The 12,013-nt window shown below is 39.9% G+C and overlaps 1 protein-coding gene across 1 annotated transcript in view; it reads left to right on the top strand.

Annotated features, from left to right (window-relative positions):
* The window catches only part of foxj3 (forkhead box J3), a 108,288-nt gene extending 97,506 nt beyond the window's left edge, over positions 1–10,782 (top strand). The window contains exons 8-12 of the mRNA XM_047347468.1: positions 934–1,350; positions 1,895–1,996; positions 3,213–3,404; positions 4,058–4,159; positions 5,693–10,782. Of these exons, the coding sequence (XP_047203424.1) occupies positions 934–1,350; positions 1,895–1,996; positions 3,213–3,404; positions 4,058–4,159; positions 5,693–5,805 (926 nt within the window). The 3' untranslated portion in view covers positions 5,806–10,782. The remainder of the gene's footprint in view (positions 1–933; positions 1,351–1,894; positions 1,997–3,212; positions 3,405–4,057; positions 4,160–5,692) is intronic.
* The last annotated feature ends 1,231 nt before the right edge of the window (positions 10,783–12,013 follow it).

A 12,013-nucleotide genomic window follows, 5' to 3' on the forward strand; every position in this document is an offset into this window, starting at 1 on the left:
TGTATTTTATTGAGATTTTATGTGATGGATCTACACTAAGTAGCGCTTAACTGTGAAGTAGAAGAAAGCTGATTCATGGTTTTCTCTTCAATTGCATCTAGACGTCTCTAACAGATATTTTTATCAACAGACAAAAATCTTTGGCCAGTGGTTTTTGCAAAACTTATTAAGCTCAGTCAGATGGTATATAACTTTAGCTATCAAGTCCTGCCACATATTTGATTTAGATCTGGACTTTGACTGGACCTTTCAAACATACAAGGATGTCCATCTCTAGTCCCCTAGAGCTACAAATGAGTGTTACCAGGCCTCTACAGATTAAACCTCCTGTTAACAGATTGCCCCACCTGAGCCGTATATCTCTGCAGATCCTTCAGAGTTACTGCCTTTCTGATTAATGCTATTTTTGCCCAGCCTGTCAGCCTGGGTGGACAGCCATGTCTTGGGTGATTTTATAACCTGACCGCACTTTAATCTTCTCCGCGACTATCTCCCTGACGTGTCTGGTATGTTCCTTGGTCTTCATGATGCTGTTTGTTCATTAAAGCTCTGAGGGCCTCACAGAACAGCTGGATTTACATTGAGATTGAATGACACACAAGCAGACTCTATTATTTAGGTCATTTCTTAAAGCGGTGGTAGCCCTGGATTTTATTTAGAGGTATCAGAGTAAAGGGGACTGAAGACAAATGCACACAAAAGTTTTCTGATTTCTTTCAAAGAAATTTAAAAAACACACATCGTATCATTTTTTTTCTATTTCCCCATTATGCGCTACTTTTTGTTGGTCTATCACATAAAATCGCTAAAATGACATTGAGGCTTGCATTTGTAAAGTTCAAGTAGTGTGATATATTTGCAAGCCAAGGTCTCTGTCCGTGCAGAAGTCCCTGGTTTTCTAAGAGCTTTGTGTTGGTGTGTTTTGTTTCTCAGGTCTGATGGGCATACCGTCAGATAACTCCCAGCAGACCCACACCTCCTGCTCCTATCAGCACTCCTCCAGTGGCACCATTAACACTCAGAATAGCCTGTCAAACAACCAACACAACAACCACCACAACAACCACCCCGCCAACAGCGGCCAAGTTCCCTTGTCCCACCCCGCCCAGGCTCACCCCGGCCACGGCTCTCCGCACGCGCAGCACCTCTCGCAGCACAGCGGCACCCACAACCAACACGGTCAGCACCCCCAACACGCTGCGCACGGGCAGCACCCGGCCCATGGCCAGCACCCGCAGCAGCAGCACACAGCGCACCCCTCCCAGCACACGCAGCACAGCCAGCACCCCTCCCAACATGGACAGCAGCACCAGAGCCTCTCCCACCAGCAACAGATGGCCTGCAACCCAGGTAAGACCTTCTGTCTCAGTCTTCTCCTGAACCAGCGTCTCCTTTTGTTTTCTCTTTGTCCAAAATCATCAAATGGATAAACACGATCAGGTGCGATTATGACCTGGTTGCAGCTTAATCAGGATGTGCTCCTCCCTGTTTCGTCATAAAGCTCAAAGCAATTTGAGGTGCTTAACAGTAAATCATCTTCTAATTTATTATCTATGGTGTGGAGAACAAAGCATTGCTGAAGCCCTGACTTCAGCAGCATCCACAGAGTCACTGGCTCCTCCTAGTGGCTGCTGCCAGGAACTGTTTAACAGTTAGATTAGTTGATGTCTCCTCTTTCATTTGACTCCAGAAACCTGAAAGCTCAACTATAAAAACGTGATTGCAATAAAAATGCATCATCTGACCTTACTGTCAGTAGAATAAAAATCTGTCCCAGCAGCATTCTGTAGCCACCAAACCTGTAATTCTTCCAGAATTGTATCTGATGTTAGAACTTCTTAAATTTACGCACTTATTAAAGTTACAGGAAGTAAGCTGTGTTTGTGTGTTGCAGGTTTACTGTCTGAGTGGTACCCAAATCTGGATGCCCTGAAAGAAAGCTGTCGTATTGCCAGCAGCTATAACTGGGCTGATGTCGACCTTTCTCCTTTCCAAGGTGCGATTGGACAAATAAACACTGTTCTATTAGTATTTACTTCAAACCGCAGTCAGGATTTTATTGTTTATATTGTATTTATCTGTAATACAGGTGCATCTCAATAAATCAGAAAATCATCGGGAATATGTTCAGAAAGTTAATTTATGTTTGTGATTTCATTAATCTGGGAAGAATAAAGGATTACCTTATTCCCGTCTAATTCAATTTCAAAAATCAAACTGATTCATGACACACTGATAGTTTTCAAGTGTTTATTTGTGTTCATTTTGGTTATTATGACTTACAGCTAATGAAATCAGTTTATCAGGAAATTATTGAAGACAAACAAATGAAGTTATTTTATTACAGCCTACTGAAATGTATGTCCATGTACTCACAGTATATGCATTCAGTACTTGGCTGGGCCTCCTTTTGCAGGAGTTACTGCATTAATGCGGCGTGGCATGGAGGCAATCAGCCTGTGGTTCTGCTGAAGTGCAACGGAAGCCCAGGCTGCTTTGATAGCGACCTTTGGGTCATCTGCATTGCTGGTTCTGGTGTTTCTCATCTTCCTCTTTACAAAACTATTTAGGTCAAGATGATTGTGTAAACCATAACACTTCTACATTAATTATACATTAATAATTGGTCTTATATAATATTGACATTCTTTTTAAAACTGAGTTTTGGGTTTTACTTTTTGTCATAATCATTGATATAAATGGAAACAGACACTTGAAAGAAATAATTTTGTATGTAATGTATCAATATAGCGAGATTCACTAATTGCAAAATTAAATAACTCTTTACTATTAATGTAAGTCACTGAGATTCACCTGTGCATGTTCTAGACTCCAGATTTCTCTGTCAGATGTATAGTTTTCTCTGTTGATAAAACCAGAGGCTGAATGTGCAGCTCTGCTCCAGCCTTTGATTGAGTGCTGATGTGTCGGCACTCCAGAGTTGATTACAACTTTAATTAAACTGAGCTCTTCAATTAAATAACACTGCCTTCAAGTTTAATTACCAAAACACCGAGCTCAGCAGGTCAGTTTATCCAATTAGAGTCAAGGAATGCAAAGTAGGATGTTTTTTAAATATCACCCACTGAAGGTTACTGACATGATGAATATATACTGCAGACATGTTGTCGCTGTATGCCTTAAACTTCATTTACTACCTTTCTATCTTTTTGGAAAGCCAACTATTCCATTTTTGTAATTTATCTCCACAGGTTTAAGAGAAAGCATGAGACAGGCTGAGCTAAACAATTGGTCCCTTGAACCCACCCAGATAGCAGACCTCTGCTCGTCCATCAACCAGTTCTTTGCTCGCACTGGCGTAATTCAGCAACAGGGAGCAGTGCAGAGTCCTGTGTGTCATGGCTCCATGCACACCAACAAGCCCAGCCAGCACCTCAACACAGGTATGTAAATCTGTAGATTTATTCATGTAAACAAGTTTCAATTTCTGTTTTATTTCTGTTTTAAGAAGAAGTAATAATATTTCTTTTGTGCAGAGAAAAGAAATGTCTGTTCAATTTAGTATAGTTTAGTTTAATTAAATAATGTCAATTATACACAACAGTCATCTCAAGACACTTTACAAGACAAACGGGTAAAATTCATTTTTCAAAATTAAATTAGAGTTAATAGCCGCAGTATCTTGTCAGTAGTCTCATCCTGGAAGAAGACGTGGCTAAATGCAGAATCACTGAGCCGCCAGTACTTTCTACAGGAAAGAAAAAAACAGTGCATGATGTTCATGGCAGCAATATTAGAAAATATTGTGTAAATGGAAAGTAGTAGGAGAAAATGAGTGAAGAAAAGTGGTCAGTATGTCCTGCAGCTAGTTGAGCCTAAAGCAAACACGACTACAGTAACGGCTCAGGGAAACCTAAGCCACTGCCAACTATACATGTTAGCTGTAGTTGTTTAAACTTATTTCTAAGAGGCGCTTTTCTTCTGTCTTTTTTTATGAATAAACCCTTTTAAAGAGGTTTATAAATACGATATTGTTTAATATCTGAGACTGCTTCTGATTGTGTGTGTGTGTTTTTTTGTTTTGTTTTTTAATCAGGAAATCTCTACATGGACACAAGACAGAGCATGCCCCCCATGATGGGTCCTCCAGGATATCCCCACATGGCCCCCATGAGCAACACAGGACCCACAATGACAGGTAGCCTTTACCAGCCAACGACTCTTAATTACAGTGCTCTGCAAAATCATTCTTACTATATCCCTAAAACATTTTCCCATTTTGTCACGTAGCAACCTCAGACCTCAATGTGTTGTTTGGATTTTGGGTTATAGATGAATCAAAGCTGCATAATTTTGAAGGGAATGAATATTTTACACAGTTTTCAGAATGTTTTACTTATAAAAGTGTGAAAAGTGAATCCCTACTTTGCCTTTAACCCAAATTTTCCATTCATTTACCTCCGCCAACACTGACAAACGTCCTCGTCCCTGCTGAAGAACAGCCTCCTCTCAGCATCATGCTGCCACCTCAGTGCCTCACTGATAGGGATGTATGATTTAGGGTGATGTTGAAGTGTTAGTTTTCTGCCACACAGCATTTTGCATATTGACAAAAACGTCACTTTTCTTGTCATCTGACAAGATGATGTATTATTTTCATTCCACCTAATAAATACGTGCTGCTTTCAGTTGGTTTGTCAGATAAAATCCCTATAAAACACAACAAAGATTGTGGTTGTAACATGAAGAAAAATGTTAAAAGAGTTTAGGGAATTAATGCAGTTGCATCTTCACTTGACTTCTTGAGACACACAGGTGGAAGGGGGAAGCAAAGGAAGCATCAGCATCTTCTGATATGGTTGAAGGCAAACATGTAGAAGCAGAAGGGTCTAGGGCTGAGGTGGAAGATAAAAAATGTGAAGTGTTACTGGACAGCTGTGGGTCCTGTGGGTCAAAGGAGGGTGGAATGTCTGTTTGGCTGTGAGCAGGAGAGGAGGATGCGAAGCTTGTTTCTGAATTGAACCTATTGAAGAATGTGTTCAGTTCATTGGCTCTGTCCAGACCTCCATCGGTCTGATCATCCTTCTGCTTGAAGCCTGTGACCTTCATCCCTGTCCACACATCTCTGATATTGTTTTGCTGGAGCTTGCTCTCCAGCTTCTTCTTGTACACCTCCTTGCTGTCTCTTATCTTGACTTTAAGTTTCTTCTGTATAATCCTCAATAATTCTCTGTCTCCCTCTCTGAAGGCTCTTTTTTTCTTGTTAAGCAGGTCCTTCAGGTCACTGGTGATCCAAGGTTTGTTATTGGGGAAGCATCTCATGGTTCTGGTGGGGATGATGTCATCCACAAAGAAGTTTATATAGTCGGTTACACACTCAGTCATGGCATAGATGTCCTCTCCATGTGGCTGGCACAGTGTGTCCCAGTCTGTAGCCTCAAAGCAACCTTGCAGAGCTTCTTCAGCTTCCTGTGACCATTTTCTCACAGTCCTCTTTATTACAGGTTGCCTCTGAACAAGGGGCTTATATTTCGAGCTGAGGAAAACAAGATTGTGATCTGATTTGCCTAGAGGAGGTCTTGCTGTAGAGGTGTATGAGTCCTTGACATTTGCATAAAACAAGCATTGCAAGAAAGCCTGGCTTCTTGGAAACAAAATATAGAGAAAAAGGAACAATTGTATACTTGTAACACTTGTTGCTTACTTTTTTATGTGCACTTCCACTCTTCAGGACACCATGCACAGATGAACCAGCAGCACATGATACCTTCCAGGACCTTCCAGATGCATCGCATGCAAGCCGACGACATCCAGGATGATTTTGACTGGGACTCCATCGTCTAGCGGCCGTCTCCCCCCCGTTAAAGCAAATAAAAGTGGATGGAGGAGGGGAGATGTAATCCAGAGGAAGCCAGGCTGAGCTGACAGGCCGCAGGTTGTGTGATACAGAGGAATGTTTGACAAGCTTTGGTGAAAAACAGACTTAAAAGTCCTGACAACTCTACAAACAGCAAACCATTAGCAGAAAATGTTACTTTGAAGACAATCATATTTAGTCAGACATGTTCTTGTCAGTGATCACAAACTTGTCTCGAGATGAGTGGAACTCATTAAAGTAAACCACACGGTCCTCAGTCAGCCGTCTCCTCATACCCAGACGATCAGCCCCCCCACCCCCCCCCACCCCCCCGACCCCTCTGCTCTGTAACTGTCATGTGATTTGAGCGACGTGTTCAGCTTGTAATTCTTCTCGTGTCGACATAGGCCTCACTGCCTCTAAGATGACGTTCTCTCTCTCCAACTCTCTCTGTTTGTCTTTTGTCTTTACGATAATTTGGTTTGTTTTCTTCTATTTTTAAAGAAATCACAGGCCGTCTCTCTGAGTAACGTGACTGTGCTCGTTGGTCACTTCTCGGGGACACTGTGCTCTGCTGTGGCAGAAGGGATGGATATGTCAGGTTTACATATGCACAACACCTGAACAGGGTGTTTTTCTTTTTCCCCCACTGGTTTGATTTTTACACCAGGAGTTGAACTGGAGAGGTATCCCACAAGGTATTGCGATCTGCTCTCTGCAGTTTTGTGTGTTATGGGAGTACAGAGACTCTTGTTGTTAGTTCTCGAAAATCTGTAGATTTATACATTTTAATGGTGAGTAGATAATAAAATGTGGAAAAAGTCTTTTAAATAATTTTTACAAAGTTTGGGGTTGTTTAGGTTCTCCGACTGGTTCGTAAATGATCTTCCCTGACGAAAGTTGTAGGAGATTTAAAAATCCAACATAAACTCAAATTTTTTGAGTCTGTATTGGTCATCACTATCATTCAAAAGGCTCATTTTTATTTGGGTCAAGATTACAGTCAGTATTTACATAAACATATTTTGGTCATTCAGTAGCAGCTGGAGAATGGCTTGGTTATGATTTAAGTACTTTAAATAATGTTTAAATTACTGTTTTGTTTCAGTCTAAAAATATCCTAATAATTCTCTAACAGGAAGAATTATTAAGAAAATTTGAATCACAATAAATAAGAATAAAGCTACTGTAAACCAACTTAAAATAGCAAACATATGTTAAAGGTTTTAATAGAGTCCAAAGCTTGAGTACAAACATTTGTCTGAAGCAGAGTTTCAGAAGTTTCTGTAATCTGAGGTATGGGCTGTACGAAATTCTCACGGTATGATAACCATGTGTAAAAAATTATCAGCTTTTCACAGCATTTACCCAAACACTTAAATTAAAAAAAAAACAGAAAAGCAACATTTATTCCTCTTGCAGCTAAAATGATTAAATCCTGATAAGTTCAGTAGTGGGTTTTTAGGTTTTGAAGCAGCTTTGGCAGCTTTAGTTTCCACACCAATACTGTTTTCTTTAAAAAAAAAAAAAAAAAACATTTCCAAACACCCGAATGTGTTCATCTTTCTTCTAAGTGAGGCAAAAGTGTATTAACCTCCCTTCAGCCAGCTGACCAGCAGCGTGAAGCAAGAAGTGGAGGAGGGCCAGAGCTGCGTTACGCTATGCTCCATACAGACAGAAAGAACGCTGCTCTTTTCAGCACTTTCAATTGAGACATGTTAGATTTTAATCGGCAGGAACAGTGTGAAGAAGAAACGTGACCATTTAAAACCCAAATACACCCTGATACCAATAACAGACCCACACCTAGTTTGGTGGCTAAGCCAGACTGTAAGGTTTGGGGCGGCCACCGCTAAAGCCTGATCATCTTTTATGTTTGGATAGAAAGAAATCTTAGCTGGTTTATTTGGGGACATCTTTCCAGACCAGATTTGAGATGTTTTTGAGACTTTCATACATCCCCAGTCATATGAGGCCACAGCAATCTGCTTTATGTTCCCATCTAGACCTCGCAGTCTGAAACGGTCGTTCAGATCCCAAAGCATCCAGTGATGATACCAGCGTCGGCGAGAAAACATGTAAAGAGAACGGCTGGAGGAATAAAATTTATTAAACCGTTGTTGAATGACTCATTTAGGGAAAATAATTGGACTTAAGTACGATTTTTTTTTTTTTTTAACCAATAGGACATTCATTTCATATTGATTTTATAAGTTGTAAAAAGTACCTGTTTGTGAACATTAAAGGGACTTTTTTGACGCTACCTGCAGAGTCTGTTGTTATAGTTAAAATCTACGGAGAGCTGTTTTGTTTAAACTTCCAAATCTCGTGATGTTTAATAGCAAAATGTTATTCCAACAATCCGAACAGGACAAAACTGATGATTCACACATGTTGGTAGATGAGGAGTGTGTGAATTTTGTGATTGATTACTGCAATCATCTCTATGCTACCTAGGAGCATAAAGCAGAAGCACACGGTGAAGGAGGAATGGTTTCACACATGCAGTTAGGTGGAAAGGATTTTCATAAGCACAGCGGTGGAGAGATCTGAGGTTCTGCAGGCCTGGTCTGTGTACTGGAACTGGATGTGGCTCAACAATCAGACAGGTGCTGGCCTATAGAGACACTATGGTTAAAGGAAAAAAAAGCCCTTTGCACAGGAATACCTTTTGTTTACTTAACTTCAAGATGCAAAGCACCTCCTGGATCTGGAAAACTAATCAGACGGTCTGATTCAGTCATGTTTTATCCTTTGAAATCATTTCACTCGGACTTTCTGACAGCGGCAGCTCTTGTCAGAAAGTTTTATCGTTTTTGGTGTTCTCCAGCTACATGTGTCTCCGTTTAAAGGAATAGTACAATATAATTTTTTTGGGATGCTAGTTTGGCTTTTTAGCTGGGAGATGATAATACCTCTAACACATTTCATAATAAATGTGAGGCTGCAGCTCGCTGTCAGCTGAGTTTAGCATAAAGACTGAAAACCATTGCCTAAACCTGGCCAACACTGATTCTGATTTTAACAGATTATTTTTTTATTTTAGAGGACTGTAACACACACTTACCTGCAGGTTCCTAATGTGGAGGTTGTCGTTTTTTATTCTAACCGAAAATAAATTGATCACAAGATCCTCTCCATTAATGGCAGAATTCGTTTCTGATTTTTGTTTAATTAAAAAAATGCATCAGTGTCTTTGCTGTTGGTTTAAGCGTCTATAGATACAGAATAATTGAGTCAAAATTGATTATTTGATCTGCCAATCACCAGTCAGAGTCAGACCAAAGCAATATTGCTTGATTTCTATCTGGCTGATCGGATTGGTGCAACTTAATTTATCACTGAGCCAAAATGTATTTTGGCATCTGTTTTGTTTTTGCATGTTTAGAGCTAATCTGAAGCACAAAGAAATGTTCCTGCTTTACCAACTTGTAAACATCCTCTCTGAAGGCTGTTTTATAAGCCATTTTTATCTCCAGTCTTTATTCTAAGCAAACAGACATTCAAACACATCAGCCTGAAAAAGTTTAAACTTAACAAGATTTTTTTTTGTGGTTTTTGTCACTCCAGGTGTTGCTGTGGTTTTTGATTTCATTTTAAAATGACAATCATTGATTTTTATTCTTTTTGTTATTGTTTTTAAAGTATCGCAATATTTTGTTGTGGAAATGAGGCACTTTCAGATTGAACGTTTTCTTTTTTAGTCGAAGATTTCAGAACCACACTCTCTGATCACGTAGGAGGTTATTTTGCCTGGTTTATACTGTAGATCATAGATGTTAAGCACCCAGAGCTGCACTGTGGAGAAGAAATCCAAGTTCTCTTCTTTAAGCTTAGGAAACTGCCATTCATTATCATTTCTTAACCTTTCATCTTTTTTTAACTCCTGCTAATCTTATCTGTTCACCTCTGCTCTTCTCTCGCTGATGTTTTGTGTATTTATCGAGCTGTGTGTGGACGTTTGCTTCACCCGTGGGTGTCAGAGGTTTTTAAGCGAAAACTTCCTGGATTTCAAACTAGTTTCCCAGACGGAGACAAAACCGAGTCGTGAATGGTCTGGGAGTTGAGCACGGGTCAAAGGACTGGCGTTTGTGTGCTGATCAGTGCTGTGGAGACCGGTGTGAAGCCTTTCAGCTTTTCCAGGTGAAGACTGAGGAAAAAGAAATATTACACGAACTCGTCAGCCGACAGAGGATTTCAGTAAAGAGAAAAAAGAGAAAAGGTGAAGAAATGACTGGATCCCAGTTTTACATTTTGTCTGTTTGTGTGTGTTTTCTCTTGTGGAAGTTTTTATTTCTTCTTCCTGTTTTTTTTAATACAGCTGGACATGTACCTGCCAGAGAGATTATTATTATTATTGGGGAGAAAAAAACAATAAAAAAATGAATAAAACTTGTTACAATATTGGAGAGAACTGCCAACATCTACTGCTGATTGGGGCCTATTTTATTCAGTGCTGGTGTGTTGTTGTGCTTGTACATAATGTGTCTTTTCAATCATCCTTTTTCTCCTCTGCTGGGGGGGGTGTTCATAAGAGAATGGCGGGGAAAAGAATATTTTGTTATTGTCCTATTGGAGGTTGACAATATGTATATATCTATATTGTATATATGTGATGAAAATGCGTTGGCTTTTTGTGTGACACTACCTTTTACCTGTACCTATGGTTCTACATTCAGTGTTGAAAGTATATATTTGGTTTGTGTTTTTATTTTGTAGTTTGTTTTTATTTCGTGTTTGTCATTTCTTGTACTTTCTTTCTTTCTCCCGTTTTTTTCCGTCTCCTGTTTGTTTACTGCACGGTTTATTACTTTTGTTGTCCGATGAGGTGATACAGCTACTCTTTGTATTCGTTTAGTGCTGTAAAATAACTCAAGTGTTATTAGAAAATTGTCGATACCAACGCCCGCCCCTTCCCCAATATGCATGAATGGCACTTAAAGAAATAAAATATGGTAACTTCACTGTGGAATAATGTGATATTTGACCTCGTTATTTGTTTCTAAATGCAGGAATTTTATGTGTTTACCGTCGACTAAAATCTGACAGCGATGGTTGGTTGATGTCGAAGAGTAACGGGCTTGAAATGTCACTAAAGAAGGCTTTAATTTGAAAGTAGCTGGATGGAGAATAAACCTCGCTGTCGAGTAGCTTAAAGCATGTAATTCTTTTTTACATGCAATCAAGACGCATTTTAATAAGCTGGACATACTATTAGTAATAAAACAGTTCAGAATAAGATGTACATTCATTACACTCCATGATGTCTTTCAAGCATTTGGTTATTTTCGATGATTTTGGATGACAGCCAATGAAAACCCACATTTAAATTTCTCATAAAAATAGAATATCACAGAAGTCTAATAAATGGGATTTTTAATACAGAAATGCTGTAGTGAGGTCATAAGGTCATTGCTAAAGAAGATTACTGTTTAGTGTGCTTCATCCAGGCATGTTGAAAGTTAGAAAAAGTGTGGTTTAAAAAGGGGGCTACAAATAATGGATGACTACAGCAATAAGAGGATTGTAAAGCAGTCTATTCAAGAGTTTAGGGGATATTTTTAACAGGTGGACTGCAGTTAAGAGTCAGTACTTAAAGAGCACGACTCTCAGACGTATCCAGGACATGAGATATAACCGTCGTGGTTCTTGTGTTAAGCCCCTGTGAACCAGAGATGACATCAGAAGCCTCTTACCTCTAAAGAAAAAAGAACTGGACTGCTGGTCAGTGGTCCAAAATCCTCTTTTTCAGATGAGTGAAGTTTAAATCAAGTTCCCAGAGTGGGGAGGCACAGAATCCACCTTGCTTGAAGTCTAGTGTGATGTTTACAGTCAGTAATGATTTGGGCTCCAGTGTAATCTGGTCCATTGTGTTTCATGCCATCTACCAGGAAATTTTAGAGCGATGGTGGTTTCATTTTCCAACAGCATTTAGTATCTGCCCACACTGCCTAAGGTACCATAAGCTGACCATGGTGTTACTGCGCTTGACTAGCCAGCAAACTGAACCCTGTAGAGAATCTGTGGAGTGTTGTCGAGAGGGAGATGAGACACCAGAACTTACAATGCAGATGACCCAAAACTCGCTGTCAAAACAACCTGGGCTTCCATTGTACCTCAGCAGAACCACAGGCTGATCGCCTCCATGCCACACCGCATTAATGCAGTGATTCCTGCAAAAGGAGCCCCAACAAA

Source organism: Girardinichthys multiradiatus, chromosome 20, assembly GCF_021462225.1.
Source record: "Girardinichthys multiradiatus isolate DD_20200921_A chromosome 20, DD_fGirMul_XY1, whole genome shotgun sequence".
In the NCBI taxonomy this organism is placed as follows: Eukaryota; Metazoa; Chordata; class Actinopteri; order Cyprinodontiformes; family Goodeidae; genus Girardinichthys; species Girardinichthys multiradiatus.